Source organism: Taudactylus pleione, unplaced genomic scaffold, assembly GCF_031769625.1.
Source record: "Taudactylus pleione unplaced genomic scaffold, aTauple2 ptg000156l, whole genome shotgun sequence".
Classification (NCBI taxonomy): domain Eukaryota; kingdom Metazoa; phylum Chordata; class Amphibia; order Anura; family Myobatrachidae; genus Taudactylus; species Taudactylus pleione.
In genome coordinates this window covers 8,015,657-8,036,469 of record NW_028284558.1, presented here as the reverse complement: position 1 = coordinate 8,036,469, position 20,813 = coordinate 8,015,657, and the positions used below count along the sequence as shown (strand labels likewise).

The window sequence follows — 20,813 nt, the reverse complement described above, 5'->3', positions numbered from 1 at the left end:
GTCTATGCTACCTCTCTGACACTCGACTATATATCTATATAAAAAATTGGTTCTAGAGTTCATCAATATATTTCTCTTATGCTCCATAAATCTTATAAGCAATTTTCTGGTGGTACGGCCCACATACTGTAGGCCGCACCCACAGTCCATAACATAGATTACATAATCTGACTAACAGTTGAGAAAGCTATTAACCACAAATTTTTCTTTTGTTACATAAAAGAAACGAACTCAACTGTACTTCTGCATGTAAAACATCCTGTCTTACCTGTGAAATCCAAGTGGTCTTACCGGGATCCACATTCAACTATTCTTATCATCTTTAGCATTTTTCCTTTTGAACATGCTTGGGGTCAGTTTTTGTTTTTTTCCTAAAAATTACATTGTTTCTCAACTGTCCAGTATTAACTAGTACTTCATCTAGTTTAAGGATAGCCTTGATCCAGAAAAGAGTCATATAGAACTGTAACTTGTTTTTTATAGGCATCCAAGGATGAACAATTTCTTCTTACCCTCAGGAACTGTCCCTTGGGTATATTTTGTTTCCCACAGCCCCGCCAAATATGTTCCTCCTCGTAGGATCCCATGAACAAGTTGGCAAAGCTGGGGGCAAACCTGGTCCCCATCGCAGTACCACGTGTCTGTAAAAAATATTGTGAATGAAATAAAAAATAATGGTGATGCAATATAAAGGGAATAGATACCAGAATGAATTTTCTAACATCATCAGTGATAGTCTTATCCAGTGTCAAATACTGATCTACTATTCTTATCCCAAATGAGTGTTCAACATTAGTATACAGTGCCTCCATGTCACAGGTTACAAAACAATACGTTGACTTCCATTTTATATTTTCTATCATATTTAGAAATGGAGTCATATCTTTTATATAAGATTTTAGGGATTTAACATATTTTTGCAAATAATTATATACATAAGCTGATTATTTGTCATTGACCCAACCCCGAGATGATCGGTCTTCCCGGGAAGTTGGTCAATGACTTATGTATTTTTGGAAGAAAATAAAACGTGGATACCACTGGGTACTGTGCATATAACAAATAATATATATCCTTGGTGATCACACTCTCAACTTGGGCATCGTCAAGCATGTCTTTTAGCTTTTTCTTATAAGGTTCAGTCGGGTCCGACTGCAACCTTATATAAAAATCTTTGTTGTCTAATATGCTTCTGTTAGATAATCTTCTACGTTTAGGTGAATAATTCTTATCTGCCTGCTTTATAATAATGTTAGGGTCCTCACATAGGTTTTTTAGAGCAATCCTTTCTTGTTTGCCCAAATTGTCCCTAATTCGACCTTTCTCTGCCTTTTCACACATCACTCTGAACTGTTCCATCGCTGCCTTGAAGAAACTGTCAACAAAAGGCCCTTTATATTGTAGGGGATAGAAATTAGATTTAACTTTAAATTTATTATATTGTGATATTAAAGACTGGACATATGGAGAAGTTGCCCAAAGTAACCAATCAGTTTATAGCTAGCCTTTATCTCTACACTCTTTAGCCATAGTTGCCCATTTTTAGCTCCCCTCGGGAGGGAGCTGTTGGGCTTCCACGGCTTGGAACATATCCCCCTACATCGAGGGGAGGATGTGGCTCCCTCAAGCTTGTCTGTCCCTAGCAGCCAATGAGAGTTGTGAGTGGGGCAGTGCTTTCCTTTGGTTTTCACTGCACAACTGCTAGATCGACACTTAAGCCCATCATATAATAGACATTGCACCCCTTATACCCCTTACAATGCATTACTATAGATATAGCAAGTCACCTCTGCTTATGTGATCTGCAGCCTTGAACTTTTATATGGCCATGGAGTTCCTTAGTGACTTCTAATAGCCATATAATTTACAATAGTGAATGCATTCTCCCATATCATTGATTTCTTGGAAGCTATATTACTGTACAAATTAATCATACATTTATCTAGTTTACTTTTTGTCCAATGTTCTTTCAAGGTTGAGCAATTTGGAATAAAAAGCTACAGAGAACAGCAGAGTGAATGACTGCATTGCAAACCTGCTGTTCAGTGCAACTCTGCAGAATGTTTGCTCCTCACCACCGCCACCAACCTCCTGCCTGCAAGTTCACGTATTCAAATTTTGTTTCCAAACTGCTCAGTTTGGAGTAAAAAAGGGAAATACAATAAAACCAATCAATGAATTGCTTTCTCTTTGCTTTTTATAAATGTTCAGTTAAAGAGAAGCTTCTGCTATTTTTTTCTATAACTGTCAGACAGAATAACGAAATTATAACTTTGTTAATAATATTTAGTGTTACGGATACTGGACACAGTTCAGTACAGTTGCCAATCTTGCTGAAATTTTCAACTTGATACAAAGGGATAAATGGTTCAACACAAACCTGGAGCTTATCATAAACATGTAACTGTGATGACATATGCATGGTATATCTACACGCATCCTGTCGTTTTCCTTAATTGTAACTTACATTATTCAGCATGCTCATTATGTGCACTATTTTGACCAACTGCGTGTTCATGACGATGAGTAACCCCCCGGAATGGACGAAGAATGTAGAGTAAGTGATGCACAAGAATGCACTGTACTTTCATTTAGGATGTGCTCTTGTAACCCAATGTGAGATGATCTCATTATTGACTACAGATATACCTTCACTGGGATTTATACATTTGAATCTCTAGTAAAAATTCTGGCGAGAGGGTTTTGCTTAGAGAATTTCACTTTCCTGCGAGACCCATGGAACTGGCTCGACTTCAGTGTCATCACCATGGCGTAAGTATCTCTAATATTTTCTTAGGATTTATTTACATTATATTCCACTTCCTCGAAATATTTGCCTTAATGCCATTGAAGTTAAAGTTGCTATAGACATGGCTCAATAATTTTGTCATTTATGGATAACTAAAGCCGAAATTAAATTGATCTGTTTGATACATTGAGTTCAGATACATGTATTTATGTCTCGTTAATAAATACATAAATAAATAAAAGCATAATTTACGCATAAACCAACAGTGTTCCATTAGATTTAGTTAGCAAGAGAATCTATGTGTGGTTATTTTCTGTGGCTATTTGATATAACTGAATAGTCAGAACAAAGCTGTTCCCATTACGTTAGAATATTTGTTTGAGCAGATAACAAAAAGAATAGTTGAACTGATAAACAAAGATTAGAAGTAAGACGGCCATTTTTAATATCATGACAGCAAGAAGTCGAGGGAGAGACGCAGACTTTCTTGGCAAATAAATAGTTCTGTTCGGACAACCAAGGACAGATGAGGAAATATCAGATAACATTTTAAATATTCCCATTCAATGTAGGAAATAACATTTTGAAGATTTTTCCCTACAGTAGCTTCTTCATTCCAGTGATTAAGGCATAATGGTTTTAAGGCACATTGATGAGTTGACATTGATTTATCTCTTGCAAGTGATTTGCTATAGAAAACAAAGTAGTTAATCCAATTGATAGGGTTACCTGAAGTGTATTTTAATAACTTTTGCATTGTAACCCCATGTATTTAAAAAAAAAAAAGTGAAATCACTAAGCATTCATTGTCAGTTTAACAAGACCATTATTTTGATGCTGAAAATTGTAATGGTATTTATTTGACTGGTCTCTTTCTCTCCTTATGCTCTTATGATGTTCATAAATGACAACTGTTTCCCAAGAGAAGAAGCCTGATTGTTTTGCTACTACTGGCATATAGTACCGGTTGGGTTTTCTTCTTATTCCAAAAAGAAAACCTTGAAAGTTCACAAACATAGATATTTTTATCTGGATGGACATATAGAATATCTCAGTTTTACCAACAGGCTTGCAAGGTTAGACATTTCAAACTACATACAAACAGCATAAGGAACACACAGTATTATATTGGATGTTACAGAGAATATCCAAGTAATCTTAATTATGCCTTCCTAATAATTTATGACTCCCATCATACATTTACAAATTAATCTTGTATTTTTAATTGCACTGCTGACTGAGCAACATACAGATACTGTATTGCTGTATTCTCTGCTCCCAGTTGCATAGAAATTATTTGACAGGTTTGCAGTCCAGCATTTCCCTTCAGCTTTCCTGGGTTCAGTGCTACACTGCAGTGTGCTATATTTGATAGCATTTTATAGTGGAAACCAACATCTAATAATATACTGTAGCAGGGATGCTTGAGAGGCACAGGAAAGCAAACCCACCAGATTTACTAATCGGTATTAGAACAAGCAGCTAAGAAATGTGCAGTGCCTGGGGTGTGAGAGTGAGGATAATTAATTTTTCATGAAGAATCCCTTTAACTGCTGCAAGACTCATTACAGCACAATTTAATTATTGAAAACAAATACTGCAATCTAAACTTTCCTTCACATGAACCAATATATACGTGTGGTTTTATATATATATGTATATATATATATATATATATATATATACTGTATATATATACTGTATATATATATATATATGTTTATAAAACAGCGAATGCAAAACAGTTTCAAATTCCAGTAGTCGCATAACAGTGTAAAAGTAGTGTACAAATATAAATGAATGTCTATTAGTGATTTGTGCTTTATGTTCTTAAACTGTATTAAGTGAACAGTGATTTCCTTACTTAATTAATGCATTGTATATTCTTTAAGAATTTTATTTTTCAACTTTAAATATTAAAAACAAACAGTTCTTTACATGCTTTCATTTAAACATGATAGGAACAATATGGATACTTGACATGTATTTGAATTCATGTAGCTTAAATCCTAACAATGAGAATACTGATAGTGTTCTGCATTATATTACTGTATAGCTACTTTTTTGCTTTTTAACTGGGTTTAGTGCATAAGAGACTAAAGCAAACCTACCTAAATATTTATTTATGAGGATTTTGATGGGCTATAGACTAAACAAAGCCAAGCCCTTCTTAGTTCCTCAGCCCCATAACTTCCAGATTGGCTTTCAAACACTGTGAAGTACTTTTGGTAGATACTTTGATACTCACAGTTGCAAATTTACATCAATTTCTATATTGATATCTAATAGTCACTCATGGTTTTGAATTGAACACCAAAAAAAGGTCTTAACGAAAGACCTAAGTAAATATCATGAATAACTCTGATTTAATCCTACAGGTATGTAACAGAATTTGTAAACCTAGGCAATGTTTCAGCTCTTCGAACTTTCAGAGTATTAAGAGCTTTGAAAACTATTTCTGTAATCCCAGGTAAGAAGTAATTGGTGTGAGGTGTTAGGCCCCTTGTACATCCAACTGTTTCTTTGTGTCTGTCATTGTGTTTGTATGTGAACTCCCCTATTGCAGATATGTGACAGAGTTTGTGGACCTGGGCAATGTCTCAGCATTGAGAACATTCAGAGTTCTCCGAGCATTGAAAACAATTTCAGTCATTCCAGGTGAGATTCAGGTTAAACACGTAGGCTGATTATACTTTTTGTTCCATCTAACTTTTATCTCATTTTGAGCATAAAGCCTTGTTGCTTGCCATTGCAATGCAAGAAATAGATTAAATTAAAAAAAGCACAAATCTCTTGGCAAATGCCTGATTTCCAAACGATATTGTGCTTTTTACCATTTTGAAGCTTTTCATTTTTTTTTTTTTTTTCCAATCAGCCTTGGAGTTTAACAAATTCTTGCATGGGACATCGCAATATATACCCAGCCTGTGTGTGTTTTTTTTCTTTTTCTGTTTTTGTTTTTGTTTGTTTGTTTGTTTCACATCCAACTAACCCTATATGTGAATGTCTTTATGGTTGTTTATCTCATGAAATGTTATCTTCATCCCAAACAATGCTACGTGTTATGATTACATGCTTAATCAAAAAACCATTGTCACTGTTTTAATTGAAATGAAAAAAATTATTTGAAAAAAAAAAAAAGTAAAAAAAAAAATACATATATATCAGAAAGCATGGGCATTGCATGGGACATATTTCTTCTATGAAAAAGAAAATGATTGGCATTTAGAACTGGGCACAGTTTTATAATATACGAATATGAGAATCATTGACCACCTTATCGGAATTGTAACCTAGCAAAAAGTCTTCAGTATGTTATAAAATTGTCAGCATATGATTTGTATAGACTGCAGCAATTTATCCAAAATCTATGCGTATGTTAGATTTCACCTATAGCATGACGTGCAAAATGACTTGTTTTTTTTTTCTTCGAGAAAACAAGTGTTTTTATTTCTTTAGAATTCTGTAAATCTCCAGCATCCATCTTCATCCACTTTCCTTCCATCACTAGCGGTATACTTTCCATCATCACCACCTGCTGAGTCTCCATCGCATCCCACAATTTCACAAATCATTTAATATCAATTTAGGCTTGCATGGGATCTCTTTCTCTGGACTCTTGTCTTCCTTGCGCTGCGCATTGGCGTAAAATAACCGCCTGCCTGTTTTTCTAGGCCTGAAGACCATTGTGGGGGCCCTGATTCAGTCGGTGAAGAAGCTTTCTGATGTGATGATTCTCACAGTGTTTTGTCTGAGTGTGTTTGCACTAATAGGACTACAGCTGTTCATGGGTCACCTGAGAAATAAGTGTGTCAGGTGGCCCCCAGATTATGAAGCAAATATTACCTCTTACTTTAATTCTACTGCTGGCATGAACGGTTCCTATATAAACATAACCTTAAACCCGTTTGACAAGCTAGAATACATCCAAAATGAAAGTAAGTACTGTAATAGTAAATTGGCAAAAAGATAAATGTAATATGTACGATAATTATAAGTGTTGTGCGTACTTTATTTACTTTTAGAAACATGTACAGTAGGGTCGTTACTCATTTTGGCCAGAGGCCCTTTGTGTGTTGTATACTTACATTTATTAATATGAGTGACAGCTGGTATGGTGCATATATTGCTGTATTCCATAGATGTGGGGTGTTATCAGGGTTCACGTGGGAAATGGAAGAATCCTATGGTAGAGAATACATACAACAGGATTAAGCTACTGTTTTCTTTACCGCAACACTCTACAGGTGCTATGTTCATCAAATATTACATTATACATACTGTATCTAATGCTTTTCTTCAGGGATGTGATTTGAAAAATGGAACAGTGTCCTTTATATCAGGAAATTGTCTGATCATATTTATTGTGACTTGTATTTTAATAAAAATAAATTAGTAATGTGAAATTATGATGTGCATTAGAAATATGTCCCCTTTGTCACTGAGCAAATATTTGACCTCTTTGAGTACTTTACTCTAAAACCTATTAATGAAAATATAATCTTTCTTTCTAAACAGAGAATTTTTATTTTTTGGCTGGGCAGAGAGATGCCCTTCTGTGTGGAAACAGCACAGATGCGGGGTAAGGAAAAATTATACATATTAAGTATTATTTGTGATTAATTATGCCAAATGCCTGGTCAGTGCCAGTATACATTTGCCATGTTGCCGTTATGAAGTATTAACACCAGTGGTAGCATGCTTACAAGTGGCAGTATAACCTCTGTCATACCCAGTGCTAGTATGCAATATGTCATATCAGTGCTAATATGTACTATTAACACCAAGTAGTAGCATGTTCTTCAGTGGCAATTTACCACCAAGTGTTACAGTGTATCAGTTTGCAGTATGCCACTTAGTGCCAGTATCAAGTATTGCCACCAGTGTTAACATGCTCTCCAGTTGCAGTATACCTGCAGTCAGTGCCACTTAGTGTTAATATGCAGTATGCTATTCTGTGCTAGAATGCCCTCCCAATCTACTGTTTGCCCCAATGCTAGTATCATATTTGCCCACCAGTAATAGCTTGCTCTCCAGTGACAGCAAGCTACGCTGAGATACCCAGTGCTAATGTGGAACATACCCCTTAGTAATAATATGTCCAACACTGTCAGTATGGGAATGGGTATGTAATGCCGGCTGTCGGGATGCCTCCTGTCACAATTCCGACAGCGGCATTCCAATGGTTGGTAACCCGACAAGGTTCGGGTAAGTATACTTACCCTACCCCCTTCTCTCCTTAACCCTCCCTTCTTGTAGGCTAACCCTAACCATTCTCACCCCGCTCCCTAACCCTCCCCGTTAGTTCCTAAGCCTAAGACTTCCCCCTGCGTGCCTAACCCTAACTATCCCCCCTTAGTGCCTAAACCCCCTCAGTGGTGCCTGACCCTAACCCTCCCCCCTAGGGGTGCCTAACCCCCCCCCAAACCTAACGCTAACCCCGCTAACTGACCTAAACCCCCCCGCCCGGCTTGCTTTTGTTCGGGCTGGTGTCCTTCTGGATTTCGGTTTCGGGATTAAGATAGGCGTCTGTATTTCAACTCCTATCTTTGCTCAATTGTCAGGATTCCAGCATCGGAATAGAGAGAGGCATGCCGTCAGTATTCACTACGGAACGCAACTGCGAATGCAATAGCGATTACACACGCAGTCCAACTGCGATAGTATGCTAATTCATTGTGATCGCAATGCCGCCGCTGCACTACATAAGGACGCCCACTTTACCTTACACACATCCGTAATGTTTAGCAAGACTGCGAAAACATTGAGTACCATTGAAGCCTCATGCACACTTGCACAAGCCCTGACCTTACTCAGAAATTGCTAACTTCATCACTATCAGGCCTCGGCTGCGTCGCATTGGATAATTTATGCACGCCCCTGCAAAGGCATTCAAATGCTCTGGCAAGCCTGCGTTTGGCCAACCACCCCCCTGTCACCACCCACAAACAGCACCTCCTGTCAATCACTCTGCATTGGGTCTGCATAGTCATTGCGATCGCAGTCCCGATCACAATGACTAGTTTGCGCATGTGCACTGCGATGCATACACATGAGCAGTATGCAACAATCGTCCGATTCTGTGCGTATTAGCAAAGTCGTTCCTTGCTGAAACCATCGCCTTTGTCCCCTTGTGCTAGTGTGCACTCATGGCTGCTATTATAAAGGGAGTTCAAAAAGTCCCTCTTCAGTGACTGTGTGCTATGTGACAGTCCAAAATTCAAATAGGTGAGCCACACCAACTGCCACTGAGTCCCGGACGGTGATTGGCAGCGTTTGGGGTGGCAGTTGGAGTGGTTCCCCTATATGAATTTTGGACTGTGCTGCAGCACCACCTCTGAAGCCGCCACTGTCACACACTTAGCACACAGCCACTGCGGAGGGGACTTTCCGAACTTCCTATAGTAACTAGCAATGGCAATTCTAAAAGTCTGGTGTTAAGAGTAAGGGTAAAGAGGTGGTAGGAATACATCAGAGGGGAACTTAACAAAAGCTTTAAAAGCTCCACATTAAGGATCCCATCATCTAGTGGCTTTATAATACCCCTGGATTCTCTAGAGTCTACACAACTAATTGAAGATTTCAATGAAATGCCTACCTGTGATTGTTGGAAATGAATATATAAAAATTAACAATTGTATTTTTTACACCATATGTACCTTGATTTAGCCAATGCCCCAAAGGGTTTGTCTGTTTGAAAACTGGGAGAAACCCAAACTACGGCTACACAAGCTTTGACACCTTCAGTTGGGCCTTCCTGTCTCTGTTTCGACTGATGACTCAGGATTACTGGGAGAATCTGTATCAGCTGGTAAGCGTGAACATTTTTTAAATATGTACTTTTTGTGTCCCTTTAATACAATAATATTTGTATGTATAACCGCATTTACATTCACCAGTAATGGATTCGATTTGCTCACATACAGATATGTCCTCATACAGCAAGCCTCAATACGTCATGTAGCGCAAAACACCTGGTGCAAGTGAGCCGTGCCGAGCGGTGTAGCATAGCGACTTTTACTTTAGACTTGCGTCTTATTTGCGCTGCTGCCGCAGCGAAACACCACTCAATCTGTGCCAGAGACCCCAGGCTGTGATTTTAACTGCACAGGAATTCATTTTAAATATGTACAAAGTTGCAGATGAAGCTTGGCATGAAAAAATGATGCAGCTGCTGAATCGTAGCGCTTTGTATAAGTTCAGGCTCATTCGCACACAAGAGTCGAATCTCAAATTAATCATTGCCGTCTAGTTAAGATACATATTTGAGCAAAAAAGTTGCTTGGAGCAAGCCGGATCTTACAGGACTTGGCTCGCTGAGAAGGGATGTTTTGCGTGACTGCGGCAATAGTGTAGGAGGACACATCTGTAGCTTAGTTGTAAACTCATCCAAGCCAACAATGATTTTATGAGGATTTAGTGTATGATGGATAATTTAAAATAATTTAAGAACAGCATTTATGGACATGCATCTGTCACTGCAAGTTGTTGTAATTTGCTGAGCACTATAAATGGAGTCTGGCTGCCTTTATATAGTGTCCACATAAACCTATCCGCAAACTAAATATCGCCGTCTGGCACGACACAGGTTTTACAACTAAGCCGAGCTATGCATCCCGCCACACATTTGTTCACAAAATATGCTTCACTAATGCATCAAAAGTACAATGCATGGGTACCCTGGATGCTGCCACTGCATTGCCTGCAGCTCCTGTGTGTGGCTCAGACCCTAACCTGGGTAAAAAAATCAAAAGTCTAATGGCTGATACAAGGTAACGCCATGCATCACGCCACGGGCCATTGTACCTAATCTGCGACTTTATTCCAATTCCTCTGTGACAAAAATACTAATCCTAAATGCCAGCGACTTTGTATGCGGTAATGATGCAAATAAGATCCGTGAATCGCTACCAGTGAAAGGGCGTGTAAGATTAGTCATGCACCTAGCACAGTATGGCGCAAAAAGGATAGGTGTAAGAGGGCAGATCTGTACAGGAAAGAGAGGAGGGTACTGCTTGTTGTTCCATAGGATGTCATCATATACAGTCATGCCAGCTACATGGGCTTGTTACAGGGTGCATCAATTAACTATTTGTTAGGAGCTCCGGTGGCTTTGACATTTTTGCTTATAACATTAAAACTGATAACATTTGTTTCCAGACCCTCCGAGCTGCTGGTAAAACCTACATGATCTTCTTCGTTCTGGTGATCTTCTTGGGCTCCTTCTATTTGATAAACTTGATCCTGGCTGTGGTCGCCATGGCTTATGATGAACAGAATCAGGCAACCTTAGAAGAAGCCGAGCAGAAGGAAGTGGAATTTCAGCAAATGATGGAGCAACTGAGGAAGCATCAGGAAGACATCCAGGTGATTGCTTGTGAACAACATTCTATTCATTTGGCATATATATTTATGTCCTTGCTTGGCAGATTGGCAGCAATACCTCACACTTAGTTGCTTTTGACTAGAGCCATATTACCTATTGCATTAATTCTTTATAACTGGTCACACAGTTGAGCAAGAATAGAAGTGGGTTGGGCCTAGAATAATATGTAGCCAATCACAGAATGAGGAGATGATTAATCTTGGGAAGGAATTGCAAAGCTGCACGCAAGCAGCTTTGCAATTCCATCCTTGCAGATATGGTAAAACAGCAGTAGGCATCATGCCTCCTGCTGCATTACTTATCCGAGCAGCATTGTACAACGCAGCATCGAATAATCTGCGAGAACATCGGCTGGCTAAGTGAACCATGGGGTCATGCAAGCCGGCGCCGCAGATGAGAGAAAAAGGTCAGGAAATCTCCGTCAGCCAACGTAGATCCTAGCCTCTTCCCTAACCCCAATGGAGGCGAAACACCTCCAGGTGCTGCGTCCTCTTTCTGGATAATTATAACTATTACGTCTGTATCAGCCATTGTAGTCTTGTAGGAAATCTGCCATGCCACTGTAGTATGGGATAGGAAAATATACAGCTCATTGTTCCTATTTAAAGTGGAAGACCTGTCCCCTATGTGCTGGACCTCTTCCATAGCAATAAGTGCAAGCCATATTCACTTGTTTCGAATCGGGTATTCTGAGGGCTCAATTCAACTATGAACGAGGTGGACAAGTTGTCGATGCAACGGCATAGAAACAACGGCAGCGGACCACCTCCCACGGCCCAATCTCACCCCATTTTTATACACAGTACTTTGGGGCTGAGAACAAAAATCCACAAGTCCGGTGGTACCATAGGAGCAACATACAGTCACATTTACTCATGGGCGCTACATAGTTGCACCTAATTCAATTGAGTCCTATTTGTTTTAACCTTATCTTATTTTGGTCAATCAAAAGGCTTCTTGAATCATTTAAAAACAATTGAAGTAGTAGTGAAGTAGTAGTGAGTGTTTGATAGGAGCAACGTCTGTGGGAGGCAACAGCTTTTTACACTGTCTGGACAATGTGCATAAATAATGATATTTCTTAAATGCAAAATTGAATTTAATTTCCATTTGAAATCGTTTCTTGTAAGAAAAAATAAACTAACAACAGCACTTATTTTTCTGTATCACGTTTAATTAAAATATCTTTACAATGTATAGCCAAGATTGTCTTCTCAAAAGCATTATTTGTATTTATGTGTATAGAGAGAGAGAGAGAGAGAGAGAGAGAGAGAGAGAGAGCGAGATTGTTTTTTCCCCTATAATTTGGCGCTTGGTGTCTAAATATTATCTTAAACCGTCCTTATCATAGCTCTCCTCTTTAATTGTTTAGCAGTGCTCCTTACAGTTACTCTAGAATGAGATATTTGATCATCTATGTATATAAAGTAATATTTGATCAGCAGCATTTTTCCATTATATGTTCTGGGACCTTCTGGTTAAGGATTTTCAGATTTAATATTTTATATATAAATTTGAAGGACGCCACATGGCTTTGGCATAATTCATTAGCGTCCACATATTATAAAGGAGTTGTAAGAATGCTGGTGATTTACTAACTAAGTACAAAGTGCAGATGGACAGACATAAGGTTAGCTTTCTTATTCATTAGGAGGAAAACTAAATATAATCTATTGATTTCACCATTAGTAATGTTTACGATAATGTCACTTGATTGCTCAATTGATTTCTGCATTCAGGAAAAATGCTTCTTCTGAAGTCATCATAAAACCATATAGTAAAAATAGCAGCTGAATCTAAAACCTAAAAGAATACTATGAAAACCCCTAGATCATTCAAACATAGGAAAAGTATCAACCACACATAAAAATCATATTGATGTTATTAAAACATAAGATACACAATCTGTAGTTAGGTGTGTGTAGCATATTTTCTTTCCTGCCCTTGAAGTAGCACTACAAAAATAACTGCATTTGCATTAGGGAAGGCCTGTCCGCAGATGTTAGAGGGAAACAAGAAACAAAATAAATAGTTTTGAAAAAGATACAAAAACTATTTTTGTCTATGAAGACAGATTTTTTTTACAGGTTTAAAGTGAAAAAGCATTCAGAGCGTTCAGAGTCAGTGACCAGCATCTGATTGGTTGTGAGACAGAGAACGCTGACTGTGATTGGTGGCCCTAGATCACAGCCAATCAAATTCTACACTATCTGTATCTTAACACCCTACCCTTGTTACAAACATCTCCTTACCGACAAGGGGTATATGTTAGCTCTTTTAAGGGGCCTATTTATCAACAAATGTGATGGCCTCGCATAAATTAAAAATTTAAATCACTGAGATTTAATCTAATCTGTTGGAACAATGTATTATTGTGGGTGCTAGGACAGCTGTTCTTATAAGCAGTTGCCCCACGAGCCCAAAACTTTTACTGCTAATAGTACAAAAGTTTACACTGACCATTTCCATCCCGTCAGTGCTACTGTGCATGTGTGCCCTTAGGTTGTATAGTATATGCTCACTGTGAGGGCTGGGGGAGGGGGAGAGATTCAAATGGATCCCTATTCACAATTTGAACCTCATTCCTTTGAGACAATTTGGGGCACAGTGGGCTAACGCCATCTGAAGATGTCATTAGTTCCCATAGTCAAACTCCAAAAACATAGCTTGATACATAGCACTACAAATTACTTTTCCTCATGACATTTAGGCATACTAAATAGGCCCCTAAGAACAGTGAGGTTTATAGCCCTTATTCCATCCTGAGCCGGGATAATCTTTATTTGTTAGGTCTATTTAAAATAATATTGAATAATAATGACATTATTAAAATACTTGTGACACAGAAGATGAAAACATAATTTTTGGGGGCAAGATTGTAAATTGTCTTTGGTCTTTCTTCAGGCAGCGGCATTAGCAGCACATGAAGCGGCAAATGAATCCAGAGAGTTTAGCGGTGGGACTGGTTACGGTGGACTCTCAGAAAGTTCATCGGAAGCATCAAAGCTAAGCTCAAAAAGTGCCAAGGAGAGGAGGAACAGGAGAAAGAAAAGGAAACAGAAGGAGCAAGGGGATGAGAAGGGCGATGATGAAAAATTCCACAAGTCAACATCTGAAAGCAGCCTGAAAAAGTTCAGGTTCCCCCTAGAAGGAATGCGCTTAACGTATGACAAGAACTCCTCACCCCACCAGGTACTTTACCATTTCTCTGTAGGTTTATCCATATCTCAACTGTGCTAAAGAAACAGCAGTCTCAGTGCAGTAAATAGGCTGCATTGTGAATGCCCTATAACCATGGGTTATAAAACATATTTACATTAAAAAATATATATATTTATTTTTTTAACATTTGGATACATTTTTGTAGACATTTAAAGACATAAACTTTTGTCGATTGAAAAAATGTACACATTTTAATGGGTACTAAATTGATAAACAATAGGTATATTACTTGAAAGATAATTTCCATAATAATGGGTCATTTATAAATATCACAATAAGGTTGTAAATGTGCTTACTATTTCATATTGTACTTTACACTGTAATCATCACCATAGTTTGACTGGTTCCACCATCCCATGTTGACAAAATGAAATGCTCCCAGAATTATAAGGTATCAAATTCTGTAATATGATAGCTACATACAATACATACGTAAATACATATTTAACAAAAATGAAATTCCCTTATCAACTTATGTTAACTATGCTCCTAAAAAAGTAAGCCCAACTATGCTTTATGTATCCAGCCAGTGGCAGACCAACCATGGGTGCAAGGAGTGTGCCAGCTTTAAGGTCACCACACCGTGATGGAAGCTGGGTACAGACAGTAGCTAACAATTGAAGTTTGAATTGGGGTCCTTATGCTAGATTAAAATACTTTAAGATAAGTTTACCTAATATAGTATAACATTAACACCACATATAGATTCCATCCGTCAAATGACCAATATCAATGCAAATTATACAGTTGATATATATAATTTTTTTACGTTTTAAAAAAAATAAATAAAAATAAAATAAATTGTTATATTTCCCATATTTTATTGTGTCAGTCGTCCTAGTAAGGCTCACTTGTGTATCCAAAGGCACTTTGAAATTTTCCAAGTGTTAGATGTGTTGTAAATAATTTAATTTGACTGAACATATTTATTTGCAGCTAACATTGCTTTTTTTGTTTGTTTGTTTTTCATTTTAAAGTCTCTGCTTAGTGTTCGGGAGTCCCTGTTCTCACCAAGGCGCAATAGTAGAACCAGCCTATTTAGCTTCAGAGGCCGTGGGAAGGATGTGGGATCGGAAAATGACTTTGCAGATGATGAACACAGCACTTTTGAGGACAATGAGAGCAGGAGAGGTTCCTTGTTTGTACCTCACAGACACAGAGAAAGGCGGAACAGCAATATAAGCCAAGCAAGCAAGGCATCAAGGACTCTACCAGTCCTTCCAGTCAATGGCAAGATGCACAGCACAGTGGATTGCAATGGAGTAGTGTCTCTGCTCGGTGGTCCATCAGCTCCAACATCGCCTGCTGGATTACTTCTGCCAGAGGTGATAATAGATAAACCAGCTTCTGATGACAATGTAAGGAAGTTTCAAATAGTTTAGGCATGGTAGCCTTTATGGAGTGCTTCCATCAGGAACACTTAATATTTGGTTTGTCAAGCTTTGAATGTGACTGCTTTTTGCAATGCCTATAATATACTAACAGGACATGGTATATTACGTATTTCATTTTTTTAAAAATACACTAATCCTATGATCAACTAACAGGGTATGGTATTACATATATTACACAACACGCTTAAGGCCTGATTCAGAGATTTTCGTAAAGCCGATATTTACGCAGATTGAGCTATTTTTTGCAATTGTGCATGTGCGCAAGTCACATGTGCAGCAATTTCATTGTGAATACACTCATACAGATGTACCACTCACAAAGTGAAAGGCAGTCAGCGTTTGAGGGTGTAACTGAGGTCGTTAAAAAAACGCAGTAGCGTCGGACCGTTTAAACGCTGTTTAATGGGCGTGCATAAATTAGCTATTCCGATCTCCTTCACAGCATGAGAGCTCTCTACCTGTCCAGAGAGCTGCAGTGTTTGCGGCCGGTCAGACTTGACTTACAATGCTGCGTGACTGCTCGATGTACGTCGATGGCACCGATGTTTACGCTGTTGCACACCGTCGGATGGGTATGAGAAGGCACTAGTGGGCGTCCCTATGCTCGGCTGTGCGTTAGAAGGTATTAGCATATTTTAGAAAATGTGTTTCCTGAGAGAATACAGTTGAGATTGATTAGCTTAAATCTCGGAATCAGGCCCTTAGTTGGTGCTAATAAGGTTTATTAACAGGTATCATGTAATAATAATGTCCACTAACCCAAAGTAGAATAGTTGCATCAGAATTTTATTTTTGCCTTCTAAATTGAAGTAGAAAATTACAGCATCTTAATCGGTTCTGTAGCTTCCAGCACGTTTCTGTACAAATCTTCAGGAGCAAATCACATGGTCAGAATGATTACAAAGGAAAATGCAGACTACAATTTTGAGGTCAATAAACAATAAGCCTTATTTTTCTTGCTCAGCATCTTTGGAAAAAGTTTTAAAATAGTTTTCTATTTAAAAAAAAGTCAAGTACATTTTTAAGGTTCACTAAACCTTTAACTGTAATACAGTTTTATACAAGGTGGTAAATTTTAGAGCCTTTATATAACATTACATTAACAATACATATTTTACATAAAGTTCATATAACATTCCATTAACAATATGTTCTTCACATTTTGTTTTGCCTAGTTATGTAATTAACTGCAAGCTATTGCTACTGTAAGACACAGCAGCATCCTTCAATATACAAATATACATGCAATTGGTATACAAAGGAGGTGGTCTTAATTAAATGCATGTATACATACAATACATGCACACACACATATGCATATATATATATATATATATATATATATACACCGTATATATATATATATATGTATAGCGCACACACACACAGTCCGCAGCGCTTTACATAGAATATTTGTCCATTCACATCAGTCCCTGTCCCAGTGGAGCTTACAATCTATGGGGTCTATGTAATAAGCAGTGATAAGTGACAGAGTGAAAAGTGATAGTGTGTGTTAAGTGCCAGCCAATCAGATCCCAACTGTCATTTTTCAAACACAGCCTGTGAGATGACAGTTGGAAGCTGATTGGCTGGCACTTATCACCGACTTATCACTTTTCACTCTGTCACTTATCACTGCTTAGTATATAGACCCCTATATTCCCTACTACACGTACACGCACATACTTACACACTAGGGTTACATTTTGTTGGGAGCCAAATGACCTACCAATATATTTTTGAAGTGTAGGAGGAAACCAAAGTACCTGAAGGAAACCACGCAAGCACAGGGAGAATATACAAACGCCACACAGTTAGTGCCATAGTAGGAATTAAACCCATGACCTCAGTGCTGAGAGGCAGTAATGCTAACCATTACGCCGTCTGTGCTGCCTATATATATATATATATATATATATATATATATAGTGTGTGTGTGTGTGTATAAAAAAATACACAGACATATATTTACTGCTCTCTGTTAGTGTATTAGTCTTTATAATTTTTGGAAAATATTAAATAGTGCTAAAAACACGCGCAACAAAAATAGAACAGCGGGCCTGATTTAGAGTTGCAAGAAAATCCGTTTTGCGGATGGATTTCGAGATTTTTTCGCACTTCACAGCTCCGTAGCTGAGCAAACGCAACTTTGAGCAACTACGTGCGATTCAGTCATGCTCATCTCAGCCACACCATCACTAGCGGCTGAGTGGGTGTAACTGGGCATTCACATGTGGGATAAGTGTTCTGAGAGCGTGCAGTGGGCATGTAGGTGGAATTCCATTGCATTCAGAGATGAGTGTACACAGAGATCAGACAAATATTTTGCACAGGGCTGGTGCACACGCATGCTGATAGTGATGATGTCTGCTCCCACAAGCGGACGGATGGAGGCGGTGTGGCTGCATGGATGCGGCCATTTATTTCCAAGCACGCAATGCGGCCACATCTGCAGCGGACTTGCATGCAAATCTAAATCAGCCCCCGTGTGCTTCTCGGTTTAGACACTTTTCGTGGTCTTAGTAGTGGTGTCTTTTTCTCCAGAAGTTAGTGGTCCAGTTACAGATGTCTTTATTTCTCTCCCAGAGGTCAGAGTTTGAAACAGAAAGAAAGGCACAAAATAGTGACATTGTATGATTAGTCAAATCATTTTATTATATTAAAAGTATTTGTACATACAAAGTGCCAAATTTCATGCTAAAATCTACAATAAATTATTTTTATCTGTGTTTTATTTAATTTGGGTCCTTATCAGCCTTGTCTTGATATGGTTTTATCTGCACCCAAACTCATAAAAAAAGAGAGGCATCTGTATGGTATAGTATACTGTAAAACACACTTTCATTAACTTAAAACCCAGAATATGTGCAATAAAAAAATGAGGTCAAGTTTATCTGGTCTGTTGGAGATTGTTCCAAAGAGAAAGTGTAAACCTACACATATTCCACGATCTCGGGGAGATCCACCAGACCTTTGAGGCAAATGACTCCAAAGAGGTCCAAGAAGGTGTTCAATACTGTATGCTGAATGGCAGTAGGGGTAGGTTTCCAGAAGCACAAGTATAGACCAGGGATGTTTTAAGAGAGGAGGGGTCCCGGGTGCAGACTCAGTGCGGGCCCCCTCTCTCTAGCGTTGCTGCGGCAGGTGCAGTAGAGTAGATTCTGGCTTAGTGCGCAAAACTGTGACAGCAGTACTGCACATGCACGAATCACCGGGAGAATGGCCGCCACCATTTTCCCAGTGATTTTTCCTGCTTTGCAGTGCCGGCTTGGCGCTGCAAAGCAGCACTCTGGAGACAATGGACAGGTAAGTATAAAGACTATGTTGGTACAGGGTGTGCGGTGTAGGCCTTCCTGGACCTAGGGGCCTGTGTGCGAGATTCTACGCGTTTCGTCCCCTACAACTTAAAACAATAAAAAATGTTACGTTTGAAATAATCCCACAATGGTTACGGTTTCCAACAATAGTTAAAATGTCACTAGAATGGAGGTAGACATTGTTTTGTGTTTAACAGACACACTTTAAAATCAAAGCTGAGTTCGGACAAGTAGCAATCATACAAAACACATCCAGCTTGCAAACCTTCTTGCACAAGAATGTGGCATGCCACATTTTATTTCTTAACGGCTGTCCAATGCTGCACCATAGGAAGTAAGAGAGACTATTGCATGTGGTAGGCAATGCAACTGCTGAAAATAGAGGCAAAAGATCATTTAGTATGAGCATTTGATATTGTAGATTAGCTACTTTAAGTCGCATGGTGCATGATGAGCGAGACCAATTCTTTAGATTTTATATAACAAATATAAAAACAAATGATAAATCCATTTTTAGTAACTTGTATTTTCATTTCTAGGGTGCTAATACAGAAAATGAGTTAAGGAAAAGAAGGTTAAGTTCATATCATGTTTCAATGGATTTCTTGGAAGATCCTATTATGAGACAAAGGGCTCTGAGTATAGCCAGCAATCTGACCAACACAATGGAAGGTACTGTTTTATTGTCTCTTATATATTGTAGAGATAACATTTTGCCTTAATGGAAGAAGAAAAGTTAAAAGTTTGTAAAATATGTGTTTTCTGTACTGTAATTGTATGTATGTAATATGTAGGTGAATGTGGATGTGTGCCATTGTTCTGGGACCCCAAGTGTCAGTGTGCCATTGTTGTGAGATCTCATGTGTCAGTGTGCCATTGTTCTGGGATCCCAAGTGTCAGTGTGCCATTGTTCTGGGATCCCAAGTGAAAGTGTGCCATTGTTCTGGGATCTCAAGTGTCAGTGTGCCATTGTTCTGTAATCCAAAGTGTCAGTGTGCCATTGTTCTGGGAGCCCAAGTGTTAGTGTGCCATTGTTTTGGCACCCCAAGTATCAGTGTGCCATTGTTCTGGAATCCCAAATTTCAGTGTGCCATTGTTCTAGCACCCCAAGTGTCAGTGTGCCATTGTTCTGGGACCCCAAGTGTCAGTGTGCCATTGTTGTGAGATCTCATGTGTCAGTGTGCCATTGTTCTGGGATCCCAAGTGAAAGTGTGCCATTGTGTGGGATCTAAAGTGTCAGTGTTTCATTGTTCTGGGATTCCAAGTGAAAGTGTGCCATTGTTCTGGTATATCAAGTGTCAGTGTGCCATTGTTCTGCAATATTAAGTGTCAGTGTGCCATTGTTCTGTTATATCAAGTGTCAATGTACAATTGTTCTGGTATATCTAGTGTCAACGTACCATTATTCTGGTGTATCAAGTGTCAAGTGTGCCATTGTTCTTCTATATCAAGTGTCAATGTACAATTGTTTTGGTATTTCAAGTGTCAGTGTGCCATTGTTCCTCTATATCAAGTATCAGTGTGCCATTATTCTGGGATTCCAAGTGCCAGTGTTCTATTCTTCAGGGATTCCAAGTGCCAGTGTTCTATTCTTCAGGGATTCCAAGTGTCAGTGTGCCATTGTTGTGTGATTTCAGGTGTCACTGTGCCATTTGTGTATGATTTCAGGTGTCGGTGTGCCATTGTTGTGAGATCTCCAGTGTCAGTGTGCCATTGTTGTTAGATCTCAAGTGTCAGTGTGCTAT

The 20,813-nt window shown here is 38.6% G+C and overlaps 1 protein-coding gene across 1 annotated transcript in view; it reads left to right on the top strand.

Moving 5' to 3' along the window:
* LOC148521625 (sodium channel protein type 2 subunit alpha-like) overlaps positions 1-20,813 on the top strand; it is a 250,848-nt gene that overhangs the window by 83,040 nt on the left and 146,995 nt on the right. Inside the window, exons 4-13 of the mRNA XM_088474832.1 lie at positions 2,468-2,557; positions 2,644-2,772; positions 5,128-5,219; positions 6,424-6,687; positions 7,268-7,331; positions 9,419-9,560; positions 10,910-11,116; positions 14,040-14,327; positions 15,335-15,715; positions 19,608-19,740. Of these exons, the coding sequence (XP_088330958.1) occupies positions 2,468-2,557; positions 2,644-2,772; positions 5,128-5,219; positions 6,424-6,687; positions 7,268-7,331; positions 9,419-9,560; positions 10,910-11,116; positions 14,040-14,327; positions 15,335-15,715; positions 19,608-19,740 (1,790 nt within the window). The remainder of the gene's footprint in view (positions 1-2,467; positions 2,558-2,643; positions 2,773-5,127; positions 5,220-6,423; positions 6,688-7,267; positions 7,332-9,418; positions 9,561-10,909; positions 11,117-14,039; positions 14,328-15,334; positions 15,716-19,607; positions 19,741-20,813) is intronic.